General features: G+C 40.1%; 1 protein-coding gene and 1 long non-coding RNA gene across 11 annotated transcripts in view; one reads left to right on the top strand and one right to left on the bottom strand.

The window, feature by feature from the left end:
* LOC115941124 (uncharacterized) overlaps positions 1-12230 on the bottom strand; it is an 81357-nt gene extending 69127 nt beyond the window's left edge. Inside the window, exon 1 of the long non-coding RNA XR_014142874.1 lies at positions 10471-12230. This is a non-coding gene — a long non-coding RNA (uncharacterized LOC115941124). The remainder of the gene's footprint in view (positions 1-10470) is intronic.
* The window catches only part of LARP1B (La ribonucleoprotein 1B), a 128901-nt gene continuing 114650 nt past the window's right edge, over positions 10862-25112 (top strand). For 7 of the 10 annotated variants that reach the window (XM_031028627.2, XM_081811904.1, XM_031028600.2 and 4 more), the window contains exons 1-3: positions 12597-13095; positions 23216-23274; positions 23670-23729. In XM_031028627.2, coding sequence (XP_030884487.2) covers positions 12597-13095; positions 23216-23274; positions 23670-23729 — 618 coding nt within the window. Of the gene's footprint in view, positions 10881-12094; positions 12116-12203; positions 12300-12596; positions 13096-23215; positions 23275-23669; positions 23730-25112 lie in introns of those variants that run through there. The other 3 variants (XM_031028619.2, XM_031028608.2, XM_031028612.2) reach the window with 3 other exon arrangements.

Here is a 25112-nt window from a genome sequence, read left to right as displayed (position 1 = left end):
TTTTTCTCCTACTTCATTACATACTAAGAAGATGCGGCAAAGATCCTATACCCACACCCCTATCTCAACCCCTATCTCAGTTATTCTAGGTAGAAATTTAGAACTTGACTACTTTATTTCCCACATCTATTAGATCAGCAAGTTCTGTTAATTTCCAAAATGAATCTTAAGTCACTCTATTGCCATATTGTAGAACCACTACTTCAGTGCAGACCTTCATCACCTCAATCCTGGAGGACCACAACAGCTTCTTGGTTTTTCACATTTTGGATTTTGCCACTGACAACCCCCCTTCATTCTCCATATTGCAGCAACAGGGGTATTAATTATTAAAACTTTTCAGTGGCTTCCTATTGATCTGAGAATAAAATTCAAACTCTGCCATAATCTAGAAGCCCCTGCAGGTCTGCCTTAGACTATCAGCCTCATCCCTAGGCATGCTTTGTTTATGTGCTAGCTACAGGCCTCTTTCCAGGCCTTGGTGACCACACACACCCCAGCTTTGTCTTCTTTCAATCCTTTAACAGGAAGCTCCATCTGATGAGGGAGCAGAAGGCAAGCTGAGGACAAAGCACAAGCTGACACCCTCCAACGGCCCCCACCTCCAACTCCCAGGTGGGATCTGTGTGACGTTCGTCAGGCACTCCGGCTGTCTTAAAGCTAAGGGAAGGAAAAAACAAATAGTTGACTTATAGAGATTATAGTCCAGCAAGACCTGAGTCTCCCTCAGTTTACAAAATGTCTTCGTGATTTACAAGAAAAAAGCATTATCAATAACCTAACTTCCAGAAAGAAACTCCCAACTGTCTTAATGTTAATGCTTTACCAGAGGGAAAAACAACCTTAACTTGACAAAGGCAAGGCCTCCAATATCTTGTAGGTCCTCTTCAGCATACAAAAATTCTTTTGAAAACCTCCCTTTTCCTTACCACCAACTCCCAAGTATATAATCAGTCACCCCTCCGAACCCTGGTGCAGCAGCTCTTTCTGCCCTTGGGTCCTGTCCCCGTGCTTTAATAAAACACCATTTTGCACCAAAGATGTCTCAAGAATTCTTTCTTGGCCTTGGCTCCAGACCTCACCTCACCAAACCTCACCTATATTCAAAAACTATATCATACTCATCTTAACAGAATACTTGCCCCATAACTTGTTCATTTTCATCCTTTAATTCTCACTTTAAATTTTACCTTGATTTGTTTTCTTCATAACAGTTATCAACAATCTGTCGTTACTGAGTCTGTTTTTTGTTAGTCTCTAATAAAATAAAAATAATAGTAAAAATAACAATAATGATGGCTTGTAGTATTTGCCAGGCACCACTCAATGAATTTTAAATAAACTAACACTTTTAATTCTCACAACAACCATACAAAGTAGGTATAATTATTATTCATGTTTTATAGATGGGGAAACTAAATCACAGAGAGGTTAAGTAATTTGCCCTTTTGGTGTTAGGAAGTGGCAGAGCTGTCATTTTGATGTGGTTTCAGAATACAGGTGAGGTCCAGAGCTGGAGCCTATGACCAAGAAAGAATTCTTGAGACATCTTTGGTGCAAAATGGTGGTTTTATTAAAGCACGGGGACAGGACCCCTGGGCAGAAAGAGCTGCTGCACTGGGGTCTTGAGGAGTGGTGATCATATACTCAGGAGTTGGGGGAAGTAAGGAAAAGGGAGGCTTCAAAAGAACTTTCATATGCTACAGAGGACCAACCTACAAGATACCTACAAGATATCCGAGGCCTTGCCATTGTCAAGTTAAGGTTGTTTTCCCCTCTAGCAAGGTATTAAGACAGTTGGGAGATTCCGGGAAGAATGTCACTCATGTCCTACCCAAGAGTGGGGAGTAGGGAGAGTTTGCAGGGTATAAGCCTATGCTTCGTCTTCAGCTAGTCTTCTGCTCCCTCATCATTTCCCCCCTGAACAATTTGACCCTTAAATCTTCAAGGTTGTTGAGGTGGAAGGTCTCATGTTCTGTAACTTCTTCCTGCTGAGTAGGGGCATAGAGATGTCCCTACCTATGGGTCAATACTGGTCACTTGGAGAACATATGGGGGAGTTACAAAAGGGGAGGTGGCTGAATCCAACGTGGTCAACATGTATGAATCTCCTTGAATAGAAGGGATCATCTGTCAGCTAGAAGTGATGGCAGTGAAGGAGTCTTGGCATGAGGCAGGGAGACACCAGAAATGACAACAAAATAATGTTAATATTTTAATAAGAAAGAGAAATCTGAATAAAAGACCTTTGATAATTGATCTTCAATAATTTTCCTCCAGTCGAGGAGTTTAAAGCAATCACTAAAGGAAAGAGAGATCATTTAAAGCACCAATTTGAGTATTCATGTCAGTTAGAAACCTAGAAATATTTGTGGTAATCTAGAATGTATACACAGCATTCTGTTTTTATTATAGCGCAAGTTTTGTAAAACTGCGTCACACATTTGTATTACTTTAGTATTTAATAGAGAAATGCTGTATTGAGTGTCATTTAGGGCTTTGACCATGTACTAAGAGCTTCCATGTGCCAAACAACATCCTCCAGTCTCAAAGAGGTAAAAAAGATGGATGTTAGGTGGTCATACCAATGAGACACAGAACATGTCCACCGTTGTTTTAAATTTGGAAGGTTAGATGGGTTGGTAATGATTTTAATAATGCATCCATGCATCCAGGCCAAACCCAGAGTACAGTGGCCTATCCAGCCTGGGGGAAGCTGTGGACACAAGTTAAGGGTCATAGAGCCATTGGGTTCCAGTCAGGAGCCACCCATCCAATACTGGGCCTCCTTAAAGTACAGTCAGGATTTCAAGGGCTACTCAAGTTTTGGAAGTCCATCCTTTGAATTTATATAATAATTTCAGGCCCATATTTGATTGGGGAGTTATGGCTTGATAATAATCCCCTTTTCTTTAAATTGCTCCATGGGCATATAGGACTAGTCAGTATACATATTAATTTTTAAGGCTTTGGCAATTGCCAAGCACAAGTGAGCACTATAGCATACCCAGCTTTTCTCACCCCTCTTTTCCATGAAACTATTGCCATTGGTAAACCAACTGTCATCTCCTTTTTTAATAGGGGCATCTTAAATCTGGTTGACTAGAATAAACTAGATCAATAATCTCTGAATAATTATGCTCTATAGAAGTACAGTGGTCAGGTCCAGGCATTAGGGTAGCTGGGTTTAAAGTCTGACAGGTTTTAAGTATATTTCAGACATATCTATAAGCATAACCTGGTATTTAATAAGTCAGCCTCCTATCATCTATTGGTGGCCTTTGGTCTCTAAGACACTCTGGACCTGATGTGAAGTCATTGCAGTCAAGGACTGTCCCATAGTGAGTTTTGTGGCTCCTACCAAGAGGACTGTTGTATGCTTGGCTAAATCTTTTGTTTGCAATTTACCTCAATAGAGGTGGCTTTTAGGATAAATATGACTACGGGATAATACCATCAAGAAGACCTCTTTGTTTGAGGTACAGCATCAATATCCTAATTACAAGTAATCACTGGCAAGTAGGAGAAAACAAGTAGGAGAAAACTCAAGAAATAAGGGCATCCTCAAGTGCATCATCCAGTCCAATCATAAAGAAAGTGGGGTCATCCATTATCTCCATAAGTCCATAGTTAACGCTATGGAGTGGGGTATACTCTGGCTTTTAAGGAAAATTTTCATCATCCCAGCCACATAGAATTGGTCAGGGTGTTAGTTAAGTTATATAATCATTGGGGAATTAATCCAAAATAACCATACGCCCATGGGGTCCTGTTATCCCCACAGAATAACAAGCAAGAAGACTGCCTATACATGAGCTACTGTGTGGAAATAGAAAAGCTATTTCTCTGAAGTTTACCTCAAGTTGTCTAGCTTAAGCAAACAACATTTCAGGACAATCAAAACTAGGATTTAACATCCACAAAGGTGGGTTATTGAAACATAATTTCTCTCTAAAATAACCCTCATTTTCAGAGTCAGCCAAATCAATACTAATGTTTGCAAACCAAGTACTAATTTTAACAAACTTGGCCTAATTATTTATATAAGCTCGGGAAGAATAGTGATTGATCATATAGATCTTTTAGAATCTGCTTTGCTGGAACTTTTATAAGGAATCTCCAGATTGAACTTTTAGTAGCCTCTCCAGGCTGGAAGCCAAGCCAAGTACTTGCCATCAGACATGCCTGTAATAGCTGTAGATGTGGGGAGATTCCTCTTCATGAGGTCCCCAGTATATCCTGAGGTTCCTGTACCTGCCAGAAATTGACATTCTTTACTCACCTGGTGAGGCAGCTGGGAACTCTGTAAGGTATCAGGCCAACATTTCCAAGGGGCTTTATGGCTCTTTCATGAAGTCAACCCTAGTTCCTCAAAGCTGTCTGGTCGTACTTGAGTCTATGCATGCCTCTCTCAAATATGGCATTCCAGTTAAAGCCTTGGTAAAATAACCAAAGTTTCCAATGGTGTCCTGTTACAAGAACAGATTCTTATTGAATTTATGCAAATGACTATGATTGCCGTGGAAGAATATTTATTTGAACTTCAGAAGGTTCGGATAGAAGTTAAATGCGTCAATTTGTTTACAAATGAATATTTTATCATACTTTTGTAAGCCATAGATATCTTGAGAGGAAGTTTCCCTAATCTGGGAGAGCAAACATTAAAGAACCAGCAATGTTCCAAACAAGAGTCACAAAACTATAATCATCTTTTTAGTTCATTTAGTCCCATGTTACTAATTCTTGTTTAATTTGAATGCAGCTTTAGTTAGTTCTGGAAATTCTTACCCATTTCAGTTTTAATCTTAAAGATATCGAATACCTGTATTTATCCTGAAAGTCCTTTTTATGAATCTCCTTGAAGATGGAACAATAACTATAAATGACAAGACTCAAAAATGGACATGATTAAAGATCTGAGGTTACAGGACGCCTGGGTGGCTTAGTCGGTTAAGCGGCTGCCTTCGGCCTGGGTCATGATCCCAGGGTCCTGGGATCGAGTCCCACATCGGGCTCCTTGCTCAGCAGAGAGCCTGCCTCTCTCTCTCTCCCTCTGCTTGTGCTCTCTCTGTCAAATAAATAAAATCTTAAAAAAAAAAAAGACTTTAAAAAAAAAAGATCTGAGATTACAACATGGCTGGCAAGGCAATCTGGTTATTTCTGTGACACACGACACTTCAATAATCAAAATATTAAATGATAACCTTATATTAAAACACTAAAACTTTAGGAATTACATATTATCTCTAGAATAGTTATAGCATTTACCCAAATGTAACCTAAGGCTTATCATTTGTTTAACAGTACTTCCGGAATAACTTAATGTACCAAATAAAAAGGCCTAATGAGTTAAAGAGACTTCCATTTATAATTTAAATCTTGTGAAAATTGTTGAAACCTTAGAAAGTTTAAGCACGTGCCTAAACAGGATTACAGAACATTACAAAAATTATTTTTATTTAACCAAGGTGACAAGAGATTTGAAAGGCAAATCTGTAGGGTTCTATAGTTGTTAGCAAAACTTAGCTCCTTAATACAGAGAAGTTTTAACCAAGTGATTGAAGACCCGATAATGACAAAACATAGAAACTGGTTTTCTGGACAACCAAAAGAGAAAAAAACCTTTGTTTATATTCTTACCAAGAGCAGACCAGTAATTCAAGAAAACTTTGTTTTTTGAACAGAGAGAGAATTTCAATCTTATACCAGTGTACTTTTTAAAATCCCTTCATTTCAATCTTCATCCATCCTGATCACCCCTAAAATTCCTTTCCAAAGATTTCCCTTCACAAACCTTCTATAACTTTCCTTTGCATTCAGATTTTGTCAAGCCATTTCTCTCCAACCGACCATCTTTTTTAGGACAAAATTACTTTCATTTACCTCCGTGTATCCTTCTTACATATCTCCTACTTTTCTACATACAGAGTTGTTTCCCTCATTCCCATCAGTCTTCATTACATTTAGCAGAATTTTGCATTCTTAGAAACCTTAGTCTCCAGTGAAGACTAAGTTGAACCAATTGTGAACTGTTACACCAGAACTTTTTCAATAGCAAATGTCAATCAGTTAAGCACAAAGCATGTCTGCCAACAGACTTAAAATATCATTAGTTTCTTGCAATAAGTAGTCAAAAGCACAAACCTGTATACCTGCAATCAGTAATCAATGATTTAACACTTTATCCTATTTGGAAAAGACCTAGATGTCCAATGAATTTAATCCCATTTATCATCCAAGCAAAACTTTAAAGTTTCAGGTTACCAAAGACTTTGAAAACTATCTTAACAGTTACCCATGAAAACTTTGAGTCAGACAAAATTAACCATCATTTTAAGTCATCTTTTTGCTAACAAACTGCAACAGAGTTAACATGGGTTTATTTGACCTTCAGCAAACCTCGACAGACTAAAAGTTTTACCTTTATTGCTGATAACTTTAAAGATATGTCTATCTTAATTAAACCTTCAAACTTAAATTAGTTTAAATACTGAATATATTCCACCTGGGCTCACCCCATTTTCATTTTTACCTGAGACACTGGTGGGGAAATCTGGAGTGGGTGGTATTAAGTCCAGGGGGTGCTCTTCTTGCCCCTTGACAGCGAAGGGAGAAGGAGCCATGGTGCCTGAGGCACCGAGGATGGCCTAGAAGCCAGTTAGGCAGGCCGGACCCAAGGTACTGCAGAAAGAAGGGGAAGGGGAGACAGAAGAAGCAAAGTGTCGCCGGAAGGCAGAGAAAGGGTTCCAGGTTCTCTAGCTCATCAGCTCCAACAGAGGAACAGACACCATATTTTCCCACCAACAAGGGGAACAGGCAGTCCATGTGGGGCCAGAGAAGACAGGGAATTTCCCTGAAACAAAGGGAGTTTCGGCAGCTGCTTGGGAATATTCCTTAAATTCCCCGTCCCAAGGTAGAATAACCACAGTTGGCTCCAGTTACAGCCATTAACCCAGGAAATGAGTGAGGGAGAAGCCCCCACATCTATTTAGGAAGAAGAGTGAGAGTCAAGAGTCCCCTTTGTCTTCAGCTAGTCTTCTGCTCCCTCATCAATTTGAACCCAGATAATCTAGTTTTAATCATTGTGCTACTGTCATTTTTTAAACTGTAGGTTACATTCTGTACCTGTGCCATGAAACTAATTTAGTGCTTTTAAAAAAAGTGAAATGGAACAGAATAGATCATATAAGAATGTATTCATTTAGTAAGGATAAGTTGTGGTTTGTAAAACCTCTGGTTCAATTGTACATATCAACTCATGAGGTATGAAAGCCACTGCACAATGCATTCTGCCTCTCTGTGTAAGTCCCTAAATTGACCAGTTCACTAGTGTAACCCCAGAGTCCAGCCTAGTTTTCAGTGAACATTTATTCAACAGATTAAAATAAGCCACAAGTATTAAGAAGCTGTGAACTTTTTCTTAATTTCTATACATGGCTTCTTTTTTCTTTTTTAAGATCTTATTTATTTATTTATTTGAGAAAGGGAGAGAGAGAGAGAGAAAGCCTGAGACAGGGGAGGGTCAGAGGGAGAAGCCGACTCCCCATGAGCAGGGAGCCCAATGTGGGACTCAATCCTGGGACTCTGGGAGCATGACCTGAGCCAAAGGCAGACGCTTAACCGACTGAGCCACCCAGGTGCCCTGAAAGCTAATTTTTTCTGATGTCAACCACTGAAGTTCATCTGAACTTGAATTTAAACATCTCATCTTTGGGCACCTGGGTGGCTCAGTCGTTAAGTGTCTGCCTTCGGCTCAGGTCATGATCCCAGGGTCCTGGAATTGAGTCCCCCATTGGGCTCCCTGCTCGGCAGGAAGGCTGCTTCTCCCTCTCCCACTCCCCCTGCTTGTGTTCCTGCTCTCGCTATCTCTCTCTCTGTCAAATAAATAAATAAAATTAAAAAAAAAAAAAAAGATCTCATCTTTGTTTTGCTAGCGTTAGAGGATTTCTTCATTAGCGCCCATGGTTCTCGGTCACGCCGCTTCGAAGAATGAAGAAGTAGGCCAGACGAAGAACGGCGGGCAACAAAGCAGAGTTTACTGAGTGATAGTAAAGTTTATTGAATGATGGAATACAAAGCTCCCAAAGCGGGAGGGGACCCTAGAGGGTTGACATCAGAGTTTTGTTTTTTTTTTTTCTTTTGCCATCAGAGTTTCTAAGTGTAGGGGTTTTTTATGGGCTTGTTGGAGGGCTGTTTTAATCTAATTAACCTGTGCCTGTCATCCAATCATTTTTGTCATCTCTCTATCAGGTGGAAAAGGGTGGAGGGCTCCTTCCAGGGTGGTATAAAATCTTTTTAAGGGTGGTTTCCTCTTGGTGGGGGGGTCCTTGTCCCTGCCTGCCTTTCTTCCAACTATCCTTTATCATTAGTATTTATAAGGCTACACTAATATTAAATGTAACTGGATAGTAGGAAGAATTCAGACAGATTACACCTTATTGTTTGAAAGTCCTGTTCTTTGAAAACTGGAAAAGAAAAAGTTATGCTTCCTTGAGCTTGTAAGTTTATTTTTATAGTATTTTTCAAAAAGATGAAATATTACTTCCTATTACTTGTGTCATTACAAGTTATTGTAAAAGAAAGAAGGCTAAATAGTGTGACAATAGAGTTTAGAATATCAACTCTATTATTGGCTGAGAGTTCTTAGACAAGACACTTCTTTTTAGAGTTTCTACTTCTGTTACACTAGTCTATTAAAACCTACCAAAAAGTAGAGAGCAACCCACTTAAGAACATCTGGTTGAAAGGTAGCCTAGATTTGTTTTGAACCCATGTTTGCATAGTGAGCACAGTGTTTTTACCTATTTGTATGATACAGTTAAGTAAAAATAGAGCAAAAATTCAAAAATTTCTAAAGGTACTTTTATTTTCACTGTAGCTAAGATTGATACTTATTTACTGAAAAGAAGGTACAAAGCATTTCAAACACACATTAGCACTGACCCTGCCTTGAAGGTTAAAGATAATTGGAAGTATGAAGTACTTATCTGAGCATTCAGCTCATAATGAAAGCTATTATTCTGATAAACAGGGCCCAAGGCTCTGTTAACTTGGAGGTAAGGATGGCTCAGAACGTCTTCCTAAAAACCCAATCTTTTTGGGGTGCCTGGGTTCCTTTGGCTCCTTTGAACCAAGTAACTTGTCCCTCCAGGCTAGATGGGGACTCTATTAAAGGGCAAATGATCCATAGGAAGATGGATAATGATTTGGCTACAAAAAATAAATTGAGCCAATCTGTCTTGATTCCCTGATTTTTAACTAAAAAGCAGAGGAAGAATCTGGCAAGTAGCAGCAGAGGCCAAATGACTTAACATAATGGAGTTTCAGCAAAGGCAAATTAGGTCAAAGTCCCATCAAAAATTGGATGGGGGCACCTGGCTGGCTGCTGGTGGAGTGTGTGACTTTTGATCTCAGGGTTGTAGCTTTGAGTCTCACATCAGGTATAGAGATTACTTAAAAATAAAATCTTAAAAAAAATCAGATGTAAAGCTTAAACTGCATAATTTTTAGAATAGAATTAATAAAAGGGTGATTTACAGAGGTGCAGTCCAAGACTCAGGAAAACCAACAGAGAAAATGCAATATCCCAAGGACTAGCAGTTACGACTAGGCCTGAAGGGACAAAGGGAAGAATTGGAGAGATTAACTGAACAGAGGGTTCTGCAGTTAGTCCTGGGTGGATATGGAATTCACCAGCTTGGGGAATATGGACTTTGACCTCACTATCTTCTGGCCTCCTATCTCTTATAGATACTTCCTACTGCCTGAACCCCTGTGAGATACCAAGGACTGTGAGGGAATCCATCAACGCAATCTGTACAGGTCAGCCCTACCTGGCGCAAGGGCAGGAAAAGGGTGGAGAGGCAAGTAGAAGATAGGTGAAGTTGTTTCCAAGAGGCAGTTACGTGGAAATAGGAGCTATTAATATGTATTTAAAGGAGGGACAACAAATTGCCAACTCCCTTCGCTGACATTAGCGGTACTGCGTTACAGTGATGATTCCCAAGTACCAACCGTTGAATTCTTTTTTTTTAAGTTTTTTTTTTTTTTTTATGAGAGAGAGCAAGAAAGCGCGTGCGTGCACACAGGCAGGGGGAGCAGGAGAGGGAGAAGGAGTAGCAGTTAACCTGCTGAGCAGGCAGCCCGATTCAGGGCTCAATCCCAGGACCCTGAGCCAAAGGCAGACACTTAACCGACTGAGCCGCCCAGGTGCCCCCCAACTGTTGAATTCTTTAGAGACCTTTCTGAGTACACATTTACCTTCCAGTTCTTCTCTTCCTGCAAACACAACCTATTTCCAAGAAAGCCCTCTGTGTTTTTTCAATAAAGCACCTTTACAATTCTTCACTTCAAAACAAAACAAAACAGCAACAAACAAAACCACCAACCACGGTTAGGTAGCCCATATGAATCTAACTTTGGAAAACCATTCTATAACCTTGTATTCAACAGAATCAGTCTTTAATTCACCTGTATTTAAATAGATGGTGAAGAGATGCCTGGGTGGCTCAGTCGTTTAAGCGTCTGCCTTCAGCTCAGGTCATTATCCCAGGGTCCTAGGATTGATTCCCAAAGTCTGGCTCCTTGCTCAGCGGGGAGCCTGCTTCTCCTGCTGCCTGCCACTCCCCCTTTTGTGCTCTCTCCCAACTCTCTCTCTGACAAATAAAAATCTTAAAAAAAAAAAGATGGTAAAATAGAATGTGTTCTCTGAGTCACATCCAGCTTGAACTTGTTGCTGAGCTTTTGTAAACAAAACCAGCATTGCCTGGCAGGACTCCAAAAGGCTGATTAATAACAGAAGAGCAGCTAGTTGATAGTTAACGAAACAAAGCTTTACCAATAACGGGGCTAGTAAAGATGGCGCCTCCTTGGGAATACAGGTAAGTACAATACTTATTTAACTGGTAATGGGGTTCCGAAAGTTGCTTAGGGTCAGATAAATTGGAAATCAGTGATACAGAAAACAAGAAAGGTTTTATTTATAACTGTTGTATGAATAGTTTACTAACCTTAGGGAAATAAAAAATTATGCCTAGTACAACTTCTGAGTAAATAAAAACATTAATCTCGAGTTTAGTGTGATTGAAGCGAGACCCCTGGAGAAGAGTCCTGTATAAGCTCTCTGCGTAATTTGGCAGCCCTAAAGAAAGCTAGGAGGGACCCACTGCCAAATGCATACAAATGGTGGACACAGATATTTTTTGGGGGGTGTCCCTTGGTGAAAAAATATTCACTGGGTCAAATCCATTTTCAGCGACCTTGCACAGGAACATAAACATTTAGTGACTTATAAATCCACGCTCGTGAAATCAATATTATCACTCACTGAATTTCAGTGCCAAGTATAAAGCTCTTACTGGAGTTAATCAAAACATATTTGTAACTTTTAAACATATATCCATTCCAGGAAAAAATATTAGGAAACATGGTTAATTTGTAAACAAGTGTTATCTCTACAAATTAAAGGAACGTGTAACAACAACAAGAAGTTGGCGAAATACTAATCATTTGTTTTACTCAAGAGCACTTTAAAAATATTTCAGTTCGAGGGTGGAAATGAAGGCGGGTAGTGCACTAAACCAATTGCCTGGGGAAAGGTTTCATAAAGTTACCTACAAATTACACAATTTCCATTCTGGACGTGGCTCAGGATTAGAAGTGATCGAGGTGCCCCAAAACCTCAGGAGGAAACTTTTTCACCGGGCGAAGCGACTGACACAAAGGCAAAACGGCCCCGTACGGGACCCTGGCTCGTAAGGAAGCGGCCCGGGGTCGTCGGCAGAGACCACCCCTCCTCGAGTCAATTTCGCGTCCTGGCCTGGGGCAAAGAGACCCCCTCACCTGTCAGGCGCCACGTGCGTAGCCCGCCCCGCCCCTTGCCCGCACCGGGCAGAGCGCAGCGCCACTGCGCGGCGAGTCACAGAGGCCCCGTGAGCGCCCCGCCCCTGCTCCCGCAGTCCGGGCCGCCGTAGCCCGCGAGCTGCGGAATCGTCCAGTTCGCCCTCCCTCCCCTTCGGCTGGCCGCTGGGGCGGGGCCGGCCCTTAGGCCGGGCGGCACCCGGACGAACTCGTCAGTCAACCACCGCAGGCGGCGGCCTGGCGAGGGCAAGAGCCGGTGAGTAGCCACGTCACGCTCCTTCGGGAGGCCCCGCCCCCGCTCTGTCCTCTGGGACCGCCCCTTCCACGCCCCCGCCCCCGCCCCCGCGAGCTGTTACCGGCTCTGGGGGCACGCGCCTCCTTGACTCCGCTAGAGGTCCTCCAGCCCCTACTCGCAGCGCCTTCGCCGCTGCCCGCGCCAGGTGAGGGCTCGCGGCTCCCGGCTGCGACGCCCGGCGCTTGTTGGCTGGCTCGGGACGTGAGCCTGTGAGGCGGGCTGGGCCGGCGGGCGGTTAGCGCTCCGTTCCACGCAGGGAGGGGCGGCAGGCCGGGCGCTGCACGGCGTCGGCCGACGCGGGCGGCGGTGGCGGCAGCGGCGGCCGGGCTTTCGGGTTTTCTGCCCCAGGCCGGAGCCAGTCGGTTCCCCGGCGGAGAGACGGGCAGTCGGGCTCCCTGGCCCCGGGTCCCCCCCCGGCTGGGGTGGCTGGGGCAAGGGGACGATGTCTGCTCGCGCTGCGGTGCCCGCCGCTCACTCTCGGGAGGAGCCATCCGCGGTGGCTGCTGAGAAGGAGTCGCTGTTGGTAACGGCGAGTCGGCAGGCCGAGCAGCTGTCCCCGCCCGAACGGGAGGGCAAGTTGGCGGCGAGTGAAGAGAGGGCCGCGACAGCCATCATCGCGGGTGCGCGGGGAGAGCCGTCGCCGGCGCTGGTGCTGGGGCACAGTGTGCCCCAGGCGGCCGTGCCCGTGAGACCCCTGGCGCTGCACCTGGCGTACAAGGCGCGCGGGCCCGGGGGCCCCTTCGGCGGGGAACCCCCGCCACCCCTGCCGAGGGACCCGCCGGCCGAGGACACCCTGGAGGATGAGGCGGCGACCGGCCCTAAGGAAAAGCTGCAGCCGCCGCCGCCGCCTAAGGAGAACCCCTGGACCAAAAAGCCTCCTCAGCACCTGCCCCCTGTCGGGACGGGACCGGCGCCGTCCCCACTGGAAACCCTGGAGGCAGGTCTGTGGTTTTTTTGCGGTGGGCAGTGGGAGGGTGTGTGCAGGGGTGATTTGCTTGGCTGTAGAGCCTGTCGTGGGGCTGGGGGAGGGGCAGACCTTCTTCCCCTGACAGTCGGAGGTATTTTGTTCCAAGGTGTCATTCACTCTGCCTATTTACATAAATGGACATCTGGGAAGGGAGCGGCAGGAAGAGGTGGGACCTCGGGTTCTCCTTGACTGGTGGGGGCACTGCGGGAGTAACGTCGCTGAGCCACTCGACTGGCGCGGCCTTCATTGAGTTTTACCCCCTCACAACGTGGTAGTGACTTGGGAAAGCTAACTTTATAGGTAGATAGTGCAGTTCATCCTATAGAAAAGTTTTTGTGGACTTGTAAAAAAAAAAAAAGGGGGGGCGTGAAGCAAGTCGGAGCAAGGGGATTTATTTATAAGTGGAAGCGCGATTGTAATTTTCTTCGTTGTGATATAATTGATAAGCTGAAAATCTGTTTTGGAAACAAGAAAGGTCATATTAAGAATGAGACTATACCATAGTTGCCAACAAAATGCTTGGAATTGAGATTTTGGTGGAAAACAGTTGAACAGGATAGTTGACATGAGAGTGGATTGCACAGTACGTAAATGAGAGTCTTAAAATTCGGTTAGCCCTCCTCTTTAGAGGAGGTTAGATTATGTCACAGCATTTGAAAGCTGACCAATACAGTATGGCCCTGGGTGCTTTATTTTGGTTGTAGTTTTTTTGTTTGTTTGTTTTTAAGTTTAAATGGAAATACTAAATAACAAAAAGTAGTATCTCCTAGTTTTATTTTCTAAATTAAGTTTTAGTAAGTTAATTGAACTTTTTATGTAGAAATTATAGCTGCTTACTTGCGTATCTTTTTCTTAAAATTAAAGATTAACAATAAAATGGGGAAAATGTGAGCATGTTTACAGGGTTGTGAGATCAAGTGAGTCAAAGGATGTGGTATAACTGTAAGGTGATTATTATAAATACATTATATTGCAGGTATATTAACATTTCTTCAGAGGAACTCCAATAGAGTGAGATAAGTGTTAATTGATTTCTTTAGCTTTTACATGGTAATACTCATTATTCTTTTTTTTTTAAGATTTTTATTTGTTTTTTTGACAGAGAGACACAGCGAGAGAGGGAACACAAGCAGGGGGAGCAGGAGAGGGAGAAGCAGGCTTCCCGCTGAACAGGGAGCCTGATATGGGGCTCAATCCCAGGACCCTGGGATCATGACCTGAGCTGAAGGCAGACGCTTAATGACTGAGCCACCCAGGCGCCCTTAATACTCATTATTCTTGATAAATTTGACACTTGCAGAAAAAAACTACTTAGAAATTTGCTCTAAATTTAATATTACCACCATTCTCTTCTAGCTGCAAAGATCTATTTGTTTACTACTATCGCTAACTGAAGGAAACAAAAATCTTTTTTTTAAGATTTTATTTATTTATTTGAGATAGAGCGAGAGAGAGCACAAGCAGGGCCGAGGGAGAGGGAGAAGCAGGCTCCCCGCTGAGCAGGAAGCCCAATGCGGGGCTCAGCCATGAACCTGAGCCCAAGGCAGACATTTAACCTAAGACTGAGCCACCCATGCGCCCCAGAAGGAAACAAAAATCTTAAAGTATAATCTCCATAAATTTAGCAAAGAGAAAGAAAGCCCTTAATGAGCCTTAATGGGCTGTCCAACCTCCCTACTTCTAGACTTACACAGTTAAAATTTATATTCAGTGAACTACCCAAAAAATGAGCTTTTGATTGTAAAGCTAATTTGACAGGTTTTAAAACTTTCAAGATAGGACTCAGGAATCTTAATTGGAAATGTCCTTTTGAAAAGTATTTAACAGTTCAATTAACCTCAGGTGCCTTCATTGGGTATCTTTGTTGGAGATTAAGAACAAGGTGATGCTTGAGCTATGTTGTGGTTCATGGGAATTTCGATTTTGCTGATGGCTCTCTCTAGGCAATTCTTTCTATTTTTGGAATACATTCTGTGCTTAGAGGAATACCATTCTAAACTACTTGGAGTAGTGTAGTAACTTATAAACTCTCCCCAGTACTGACTGTTCTACCTCAACTTCTTTTTGTGGTTGGGTAATTTAGAGATTATGGTGTATAAATGCACTGTTCTGAAAGACTTGGGTTCTAGTGCACATATTGTTACTAACTAGCTAGTTGACTTTTGGCAATTTTCTGGGCCATGTAAATGAATGAAAAGGGTGTATTCATCTCTTCCAGTCAATACCAGAGTGCCATCTACAACCTGGGGTGCCTTAGCTTCCTGCTTTCCTAAGCAAATTTGCAACTTAAAGAATAATGAAATAGCAGAGGACTTTAAAGGTTCAGAGTAGGTGCAAACTAGCGATAATCTATTAGTAGGGGGCCTGTGTAATTTATCCTACAAACCAGGATACTGTAGAGGCAAAGAGAAGGATATTAATTATGCTGGAATACCAGACTTAAACCATGCTTGTCCTGGCCAAACCTGGATCTACTGTCACTCTCTTAATGAGGCACAGAGATTCCATCCACAAAATTTTGCCAGAGACTTCATTATCAGAGATGGAAACGTAGCAAATGAAGAGGATTATTTTGGGACAGATGATCATGAATTTTCTCTGTTAGAACCTGCAGTTCTAATTGAACTGCAGGTGAATCATTCTTGCTTCTTCAGCCCTGTGAGATACTTTATTCCACTTTTAGGATGGTTTTGGCCTGTGTATTGCTGTTTCTCTTAATCTAGGTAAGGCCTTTTTTTTTTTTTTTTTTAGAGAGAGACACAGCAAGAGAGGGAATACAAGCAGGGGGAGTGGGAGAGGGAGAAGAAGCAAGCCTCCCGCAGAGCAGGGAGCCTGATGCGGGGCTCCATCCCAGGACCCTGGGATCATGACCTGAGCTGAAGACAGACGCCTAACGACTGAGCCACCCAGGCGCCACAAGGCCTTCTTTTCAACCAAAGCCTGGCTATCCAAGAGGCCTAGAATAGTGTCACAGCAGTTTTTAATTCAGTCAGGAGACCAGAAAAGATTGTCCCACAATCTGTCCTAATCTTGTTTAAAGTACATTTATTTTGGAAACGTGTATTAAAATCACAATATGGAATTTATTAATTTCTTACTTGTAGCTATGGCTATATTCTACATACCAAAAATCAGCTTTCTAATATAATTTCAGTTCTTTTACTCAATGAAAACATGGTATATAAAAATACTGATTTTTTTCCATCTTTTTCATCCTTAGTCTTCTCTGACCTCATCAACTCTCCTTTTTCTTAATGTCTGCTTCTCAGAAACCTCAAATAAGCTTATTATTACCCTAAAAACACTTTAAGTAAGTTGTATAAATGATACATAAATACATTCTGCTTGTTTTGATGTCTCCTTCAAGAAAAGAGGTAATAATGCTGTTTACTGAATATCCTTTCAGATCTTTCTTACTTCCAAATACAGTGTTTTGTATATGCTTTTAGAACATATCATCCTCCATTTTTAGTTTAAAGTTGATTGACCCTTTTTATTTTTTCTCTTTACCATAAGTGAGTTTGGGGGCATCTGGCTGGCTCAGTTGGTAGATCTTGGGGTAGTGAGTTCAAGCCCCCGCCCCCGCCCCCACTGAGCGTGGAGCCTACTTTAAAAATTACATACCTCTTGTATATATGTCTGACTTTCTCTAGGATAGATGATGAGAATTGGAATTGTTAGGTCACAGGGTATTTGTTAGTTGACAAGTTGTTCTCCAAAGTGACTGTACAAATCGATACTCCCTCTTTTAGAGTACGAGAATTAAGTAGTTTTTAAAGCACTCACTGTAGCAAAATGGCATTTTACTAGATTTCTCTCTTAAATTATGTGAAATATTGGTAATTACCAGTGCATTTTCTTAGTTAAAATTTTGCTAAAGATTATAGCCATAAAAATTAGAGTAAAATTGTCCCTGTGACATTGCATTTCCTTCTCCGCCCCCCCCCCAAAAAAGCTACTTAAATATCCTACACATTGGTATATTGGCTGTTACAAGAGAAGAGAGTACTTAAATTGGGAGGGAACCTATAATGTGTCTGGTCTTACCCTACCTTTCTAGCTTTTTGTTTATGTTGCCTTCTGTGTACCCTGTGTTTTGGATAAATGGCTTAAGTTTTCCTGCCTGTTAAGGTTTTGCTGATCATCCTTCCCTTTGTTTTAATTCTGTTTATCCTTGAAAAATAAGTTCAAATGCTAACTCTTGTATGTAGTCTTCTTGCCTCTCTGAGCTGCTCTCCCGTAATAGTTCATAGCTCTCTTACAGAAATTATCCCTAAGTGCCTTGTACTGGGGTTATATATTCACATGTTTTATCTCTTGTTCTAGTTTGTCATGTTCTTTGAGGCAAAGGCTGTCTTCTTGATGTTTGTATATTGTCCACAACAATGGCTTTCATTTAAATGGTACTCAATTTGTGGACTTTATTAATTTGAAAAAAAATTTGACTTTTTAAAATTATGATTTAATGCAATCATGCTGTAACAGACATCTTTCTTATGGGGTTAGCCATAGAGTCAGTCTTTAAAGAACAGATTATACTAGCAACTCTCAAATTTTAATGTGCTTAGGAATCCACTATGGGTCTTGTTCAAATGCAGATCTGATTCTGTAGGACTTGATATTCTGTATTTTAAGTAAGTTCCCAAATGTCAGTGATGCTGATTCAGATATCACAGTTTGAATAACAAGGGATTTCAGTCCTAATGATGCATAATAAATCACTGTTAACAATTAACGATGTTGCATCTGCCTCACTAGGTAATAGTGTTGCAGTTTTTCTGTGTCCAAGCCCTTAAAAATGGATTGTTTTCCTTATCAATTTAGAATTATAGATTATAGTTGATAGATTCCTAGAGTTAAAGAATAATGGTTTAGGATACTGGAATATTACTCAAAAAGTTGCAGTAGTATAGTGTCTTACCAGTGATAACTTGAAAAATAGATATATGAAGATCACACACTGTTCGTGTTTATTTATTTATTTATTTATTTATTTAAAGATTTTATTTATTTGACAGAGACACAGCAAGAGAGGGAACACAAGCAGGGGGAGTGGGAGAGGGAGAAGCAGGCTTCCCGCACAGCAGGGAGCCCGATGTGGGGCTCCATCCCAGGACCCTGGGATCATGACCTGAGCCGAAAGCAGACGCTTAACGGCTGAGCCACCCAGGCGCCCCTGTTCATGTATATTTAAAGCCACTGGAGGCTTTTTCTTATGTTTCATCTGTTTTGGAAAAAAATGTATACATAATATATTTTAATTTTTAAAATTTTTTTAATTTTCTAGGCTGGCTTGCTTTTTCAGTCTTAGGTTTTCTCTAAAAACATGCAGAGCAATTTCCTCCATTTTAGTTAAAATATGGGAAACTTTGAGTTAAAATTACCTTTCTTACCTGTACCTCTGAAACAAATAATACATTATATGTTAATTAAAAAAAAAAGGGGGAGTGAGGCTTTAGGTCTTCCACCTTCTTGGACTTTTAATAGATGCCTGAGAGTCTTGGTCAAAAAAAAAAAAATAGGGTGGGGGTTGTTCTTTTATTAAAAGATACATTGTGTTCTTAACACATTTAAGCAAGAACTTTTCACAAAAGTAGCAACTATGGAAAAAACAAAACAGATCCAGCAAAGAAGGGCAGAGAGATATGAGAATTATTACCATCTAACTGTGGTTATAGCACTAAGCCCATTTTTGTTGGTTATGATGCTAGTTATATATTGCATCTTAGGATTCCATTAATTCTTTCTTACTTCATCCTTTGTTATTCCTTAAATTGAGAAGTTGGAAGAGAATCATAGCATGCATTTCACTTAGAGTGGTTATATTTTTTGAAAAGAAGTGGAATTGTAACTTTGAATTTGGTATACATGAAAAGAAATTACCTTTCTTAGGCTTGTTTTACTTGTTCTCTATGTGTATATAAAATATTTTTAAAACCTGGTGGGCTTCTTTCATTTTATACAGACATCTTTGTACCTTGTCTTGCTTCCCAGGTAATTTCCCAGAAATGGAATTGCTTTATTAAAAGGTATATAGAATTTAAATGACAGATTACCCTGGAGAGAGTATACTACTTTACACTATTACCAACTGCATGAGAGTAATGTCCATTTCTTTCTTTTTTTTTTTTTTTTAAGATTTTATTTATTTGATACAGAGAGAGCAAGCACAGGTGGGGGGGGGAACTAGAGGGAGAGGGAGAAGCCTCCCCGCTGAGCAGGGAGCCCAGTGCAGGGCTCCATCCCAGGACCCTGGGATCATGACCTGAGCTGAAGGCAGATGGTTAACCAACTGAGCCATCCAGGTGCCCCGAGAAATGTCCATTTCTTTATAGGCTGGCCAACACTTGGCATTCTCTTTTTTGTCAATAGGATAGGTAAAAAGTGTTTTGTTTTAGTTTACATTTCTTTATTAGTACAATTGAATGCCATTTCATGTTCATTTTTTTTAAATTATATTTTGAGGATAGTTGATACAATGCTACATTAGTTTCAACTTAGTGATTTATACAACTTAGTGATTTGACAAGTTTATACATTATACTATGTTCACCACAGGAGTAGCTATCATTTGTCCCTTTTACATCACTGTTACAGTATCATTGACTATGTCCCTCATACTGTGCCTTTTCCCATGATTTATTCACTCCATAAGTAGAAGCTTGTATCTCTCTTTTCCCTTCACGTATTTTGCCCCAGCCCCCTGTATTTCTTTTTAAAAGCATTTGTTCATCTTTTACTCAGATTTTTTTTAATGTTTCAAGTTTTTATTTAAATTTTAGTTAACATACAGTATAATATTAGTTTCAGTAGTAGAATTTAGTGATTCTCAGGTTTTTCAAAATTTATTTATTTTTTACAGCTTACTATCATGCTCTTATTTATTCATTTATTTTTTTAAAGATTTTATTTACTTGAGAGAGAGAGAGAGCATGAGCCGGGGCGGGGGGGGGTGGGAGGGGTGGAGGGAAAAGCAGATTCCTTGCTGAGCAGGGGGCTCAGTGTGGGATTTGATCCCAGGACCGTGGGGTCATGACCTGAGTGGAAGGCAGAAGCTTAACCAGCTGAGCTACCCAGGCGCCCAGCTTAACTAGCAACGTTTTAAATGAAAAAGTCTGAGTTGATGAGGTGGTCTGAGTGAGCAGCACAAAGGACTTCTTTATGTTGAACTTGGAATTAGACAAATGTATCCACACAGTTGGTGTTGCACTGCCACTGCAGGTCCTCCTATCTGGTTGAGGAGGCTGTCCCTGTGAAGGTGACAGCATGAAAAAGCAGCCCACGATGCTTGCTTTTTTTTTTTTTTTAAAGATTTTATTTATTTATTTGACAGAGAGATACACAGCGAGAGATGGAACACAAGCAGGGGGAATGGGAGAGGGAGAGGCAGGCTTCCTGCTGAGCAGGGAGCCCGATGCGGGGTTCGATCCCAGGACCCTGGGGCCATGACCTGAGCCGAAGGCAGACGCTTAACGACTGAGCCACCCAGGCACCCCACGATGCTTGCTTTTTGTGGACAACGAGCCCCCAAAGGAAAAAGAGGAAAAGATGCTGGCTTTGTAGGTTCAGGTTTTTTTTCTAAACTTATTAATCAGGAAACTTACTGTTTCCATGGTAGAAATTGGAATTTGGGAACAGGAATGTTCTGGGAAAGTCTTCTTCTTGGAAAAGTAAATTAACTCTTAAGGACCATTTAGAAACAAATGTTAAGAAATCACTGTTTTGTATTGCAGAGTATCCAACCACATTGGCCGTCATAGTTTGTCAGATATTCTGTGATGAGATTAAATTATTATATTGATAACATGTACATAAACATCCCAATTACAATGTGTACATAACGGTACTCCATTAAAATGTCAGCATTATTCTCAGATCTGTACCTCTGAAACAAATAATGCAATATATGTTAAGAAAAAAAAAAAAAGAAGAAGGTAGCGGGAGGGGAAGAATGAAGCGGGGGAAATTGGAGGGGTAGACGAACCATGAGAGACGATGGACTCTGAAAAACAAACAGGGTTGTAGAGGGGAGGGGGGTGGGAGCATGGGTTAGCCTGGTGGTGGGTATTGAGGAGGGCACATTCTGCATGGAGCACTGGGTGTTATGCACAAACAATGAATCATGGAACACTTCATCTAAAACTAATGATGTAATGTATGGGGATTAACATAAGAATAAAAAAAAAAGTTAATTCAGGATTTGTGATGTGGGGGAATAAAAGCCAATCAGCACTCTAAAAAAAAAAAAAAATGTCAGCATTATTGATGCCACAGAGTCAAATATAAACTTTCCCACCAAATTTTCTGAGGAGTAAATTTGAGAGATTAAGATTTAAAGAAAAATTAAAAATTTTGAGTCCAAAAGAATCTGCTAAAATTAAAATCTCTTCCTTTTTAAAATTTTTAAATTTGCAAAGAAATAAATACTCCTCCCCAACGTATTTCTTCATGTTTAGCTAGAGGTTATAATCAATGTCTGAGTAGAGTATGGAACTGTATCGGTTTTTAAATCAATAGATTATTAATTTTTTGTCATGTTCAAGTATCTTTAAAAATTTTGTTAATAACTTAATTGTGCCATTTAGTAATGAAGTTAAAAAGTTTATTTTTATATGGCCAGAATAATTTTTTATCTTTAGTTTCTGACCTTAATTTTGTGATTATTAATGTCTAATTGATTTATAATAAAGGTAAATAAAATCTGCTTGTGTGCCCTCTCCCTTATTATTTTCCATTTCATTAAATATTTTGTATAAGGCTTTATTTTGTAACTACCAGGCACTTAACTTACTTGATTTAGCAATATTTTGGGAAATGTTTTCCACTTTGTTGAGGGGAAAGTCCTCCAAATGTTATGTATTTTATAGTTTTCATAAAATATACATGGTATATATATAGAACATCAGTCAAATTCTAGATAATGTTCAGGCAGATACTGTTCTTTATTAAATTAATTTTTTCCTGTCCCCATTTTTTTGTCCTGTTAACCCGTAGTTTTTGATCTAATTTTTCTTAATGAAATGTCTTATCCTTATGCACATTTATACATGTATACACATACACATATATGTGTATACTTAGAAGAATAAAAGAAATGCCTGTGTACTAGTTATTTTGCTTTCGGAATAGAATTACTGTAATATCCAAGATTCTTTTATGTCTGTCCCTGGTGACATCTTAATCTTTCATCCCTCTGATAAGTTTTCTATTTCCTTTTAAAATCTGCTTCTGAGTTTTAACTCAAAGATTGCTTTATTCTATGAATTGGTCATTGCCATGATTTTATGGGTTCATGTTTTGCTGGATTATTGTTTTTCTGTAGATACAGATCCAAAGTTTATTCTGCTTTTCAATATTTACTTTAGATCATGTTTAGGTAGGTGACACACCCATTGGTCATCTTGCTCTAAGTAATGAACCAAACTAAAAAACAGTGTAAAGTTTCATTTAGAGAGTCAGTCTCTCTCGGTCCCTTTATCTATTTTATTGTCAACCACTGTCGTCTTATTCAAGATGGGATCAGTGGCAATACCATGATAGTCTTGTCCAAACTTCTATTTTTTATGACTTCATATGTATACAACCTATTGTGGTTGTCAAACTTGTTTGTTTTCAAGGACAAATAGTTTGAAGTCTTTTGATTTATTTTCTGGATAGTCCTTGATGAATGTCAATGTATGAATTATATAGCAAAATGTATCCATTTGGGAAGTGAGTTACTAACTTTACTGTATTAAAACATGTTATATTTCTAATTTTTTCATGTTGTATTCTGTCAGAGAAAGGATTGATCTATCAGTTTAAGTAAACTGCTATTTTTCACTTTTGATTAAAGACCAATTTGAATCTGTGTTTGAACTATAGTTGATTTTTTTGTTGTTAAGAATTTGAGTTTCAGAACTCTGGATTTTGTTGGAAATGATGATGACACTGGCTTACTGAAATTGATATAATCGTTGTTTTGTTAAATATATTGAATTAAGTGATTGTAAAACCAATTCTAAAAAACCCCCAAAAAACCAAAAAAAAAACAAAACCAAAAACAAACCCACCTAATTCTGTGGTTTTTGTTTTGTTTTGTTTGTTTTTTTTAGAGCTCAGTTCCCCCAAAATTATAAAAGCAGGAAAACTCAAGACAAAGAAATCCTACAAGGTATGTTTTTAGCTATCTTCTTCCTAGCTATATTGAGTTTGAGAATTGGTATGTTAGAAACTCTTAGATTATTGTGTACTTAGTTGTGTCATTGGTGTTAGGTTAAAGTTAATATACTAGAGAATTGTAGCTTTTGTTCAAATCCTGTGTATATTAATTTATTCTGTTATCCTATGTAAATCAATTTAGTGTCATTAATAGTGCTAGAAGGTGGATCATAAGACCGAAGCATTGTTATTTCAGTGTTTTGTTGTTTGGAGAGTTGAATTAATTTGGCAAATGCTTGCATATAATTGTATGTAGGTGATTTTTTAAATTGCTTTGACTTTTAGAAAATATTTTTTCTACTTAAGATTTCTAATTTGCAGATATAACACTTATTTATTACTTCTTAGGCTAGTGATTTCAGCGATATGGCGAATTGGCCAACACCAAGTGAATTAGTGAACACTGGAGTGAGTATTGTTTTAAGGCTTTTTCTTAATAAAAGGAAAATATTCTCATTTCAACATGCAAAATTTATTTCAGGTTTAGAGAATTACATTAATAAAGAAGTGCTGAAAACTTAGCAGCTATCCTTTTTATAGTCTAACCCCTTTTTCAGATACCTGATTTTATCCATCATGTTGTCTTCATCTCATTATATTCTCAGGAGGTAATCTTACATTTGGAAGGGGTGTTACCATGCTGTTATCTTCATATAATGCTTACAATTAAAGAGATTAAAAAAATTTTTTTAAAGATTTATTTATTTGAGAGAGATAGAGAACGTCCATGCATGGGGCTGGGGGAGGAATAGAGGGAGAAGAAAAGAGAGAATCTCAAGCAGACTCTGCTGAGCTTAGCCTGAGGCAGGGCTCCATCCCACGACCCTGAGATCATGATCTGAGCTGAAATCAAGAGTCTGGTACTCAACAGTCTGAGCCACCCAGGTGCCCCAAAAGAGATTAATTTTTATTAATTATATCATTAATTAATATGAGTCTAATTTGAAGCCCATTTTATTTCAGAATTTGCTATATGTTTTGTTTTTTTTTTTAAAGATTTTTTATTTATTTATTTGACAGAGAGAGAGAGATCACAAGTAGGTAGACAGGTAGGGAGAGGGAGAGGGAGAAGCAGGCTCCCCACCGAGCACAGAGCCCGATGTGGGGCTTAACCATCTGAGCCACCCAGGCGTCCCGCTATATGTTTTTTGATACATAATTTTTTCAATATGTATTGAAGTGCTAATATGCATATATGCATTTATATAGCGTATCAAATCAAGAAGTGTTCAATGAATGGATTTTTATTTTTATGTATTTTTATTTTATTTTTTTATTTTATTTTATTTTTTAAGATTTTATTTATTTGACAGAGAGACACAGTGAGAGAGCGAACACAAGCAGGGGGAGTGGGAGAGGGAGAAGCAGGCTTCCCGCCAAGCAGAGAGCCCGATGTGGGGCTCGATCCCAGGACCCTGGGATCATGACCTGAGCTGAAGGCAGACGCTTAACGACTGAGCCATCCAGATGCCCCTTATTTTTATTTTTATTTTTTTGTGTGTGTTTCTCTTCCTTTCAACCTTTCCTCCTTCCCCCACCTCAGTTTTTTTTTATCATGTTATGTTAATCACCATACATTACATCATTAGTTTTTGATGTAGTGTTCCATGATTCATTGTTTGCATATAACACCCAGTGCTCCATGCAAAACGTGCCCTCTTTAATACCCATCACCAGGCTAACCCATCCTCCCAGCCCCCTCGCCTCTAGAACCCTCAGTTTGTTTTTCAGAGTCCATAGTCTCTCATGGTTCGTCTCCCCCTCCGATTTCCTCCCCTTCATTCTTCCCCT

Source organism: Leptonychotes weddellii, chromosome 2, assembly GCF_054177405.1.
Source record: "Leptonychotes weddellii isolate Sample4059 chromosome 2, ASM5417740v2, whole genome shotgun sequence".
NCBI classification, from domain to species: Eukaryota; Metazoa; Chordata; class Mammalia; order Carnivora; family Phocidae; genus Leptonychotes; species Leptonychotes weddellii.
This window is presented reverse-complemented; position numbering and strand designations above follow the sequence as displayed.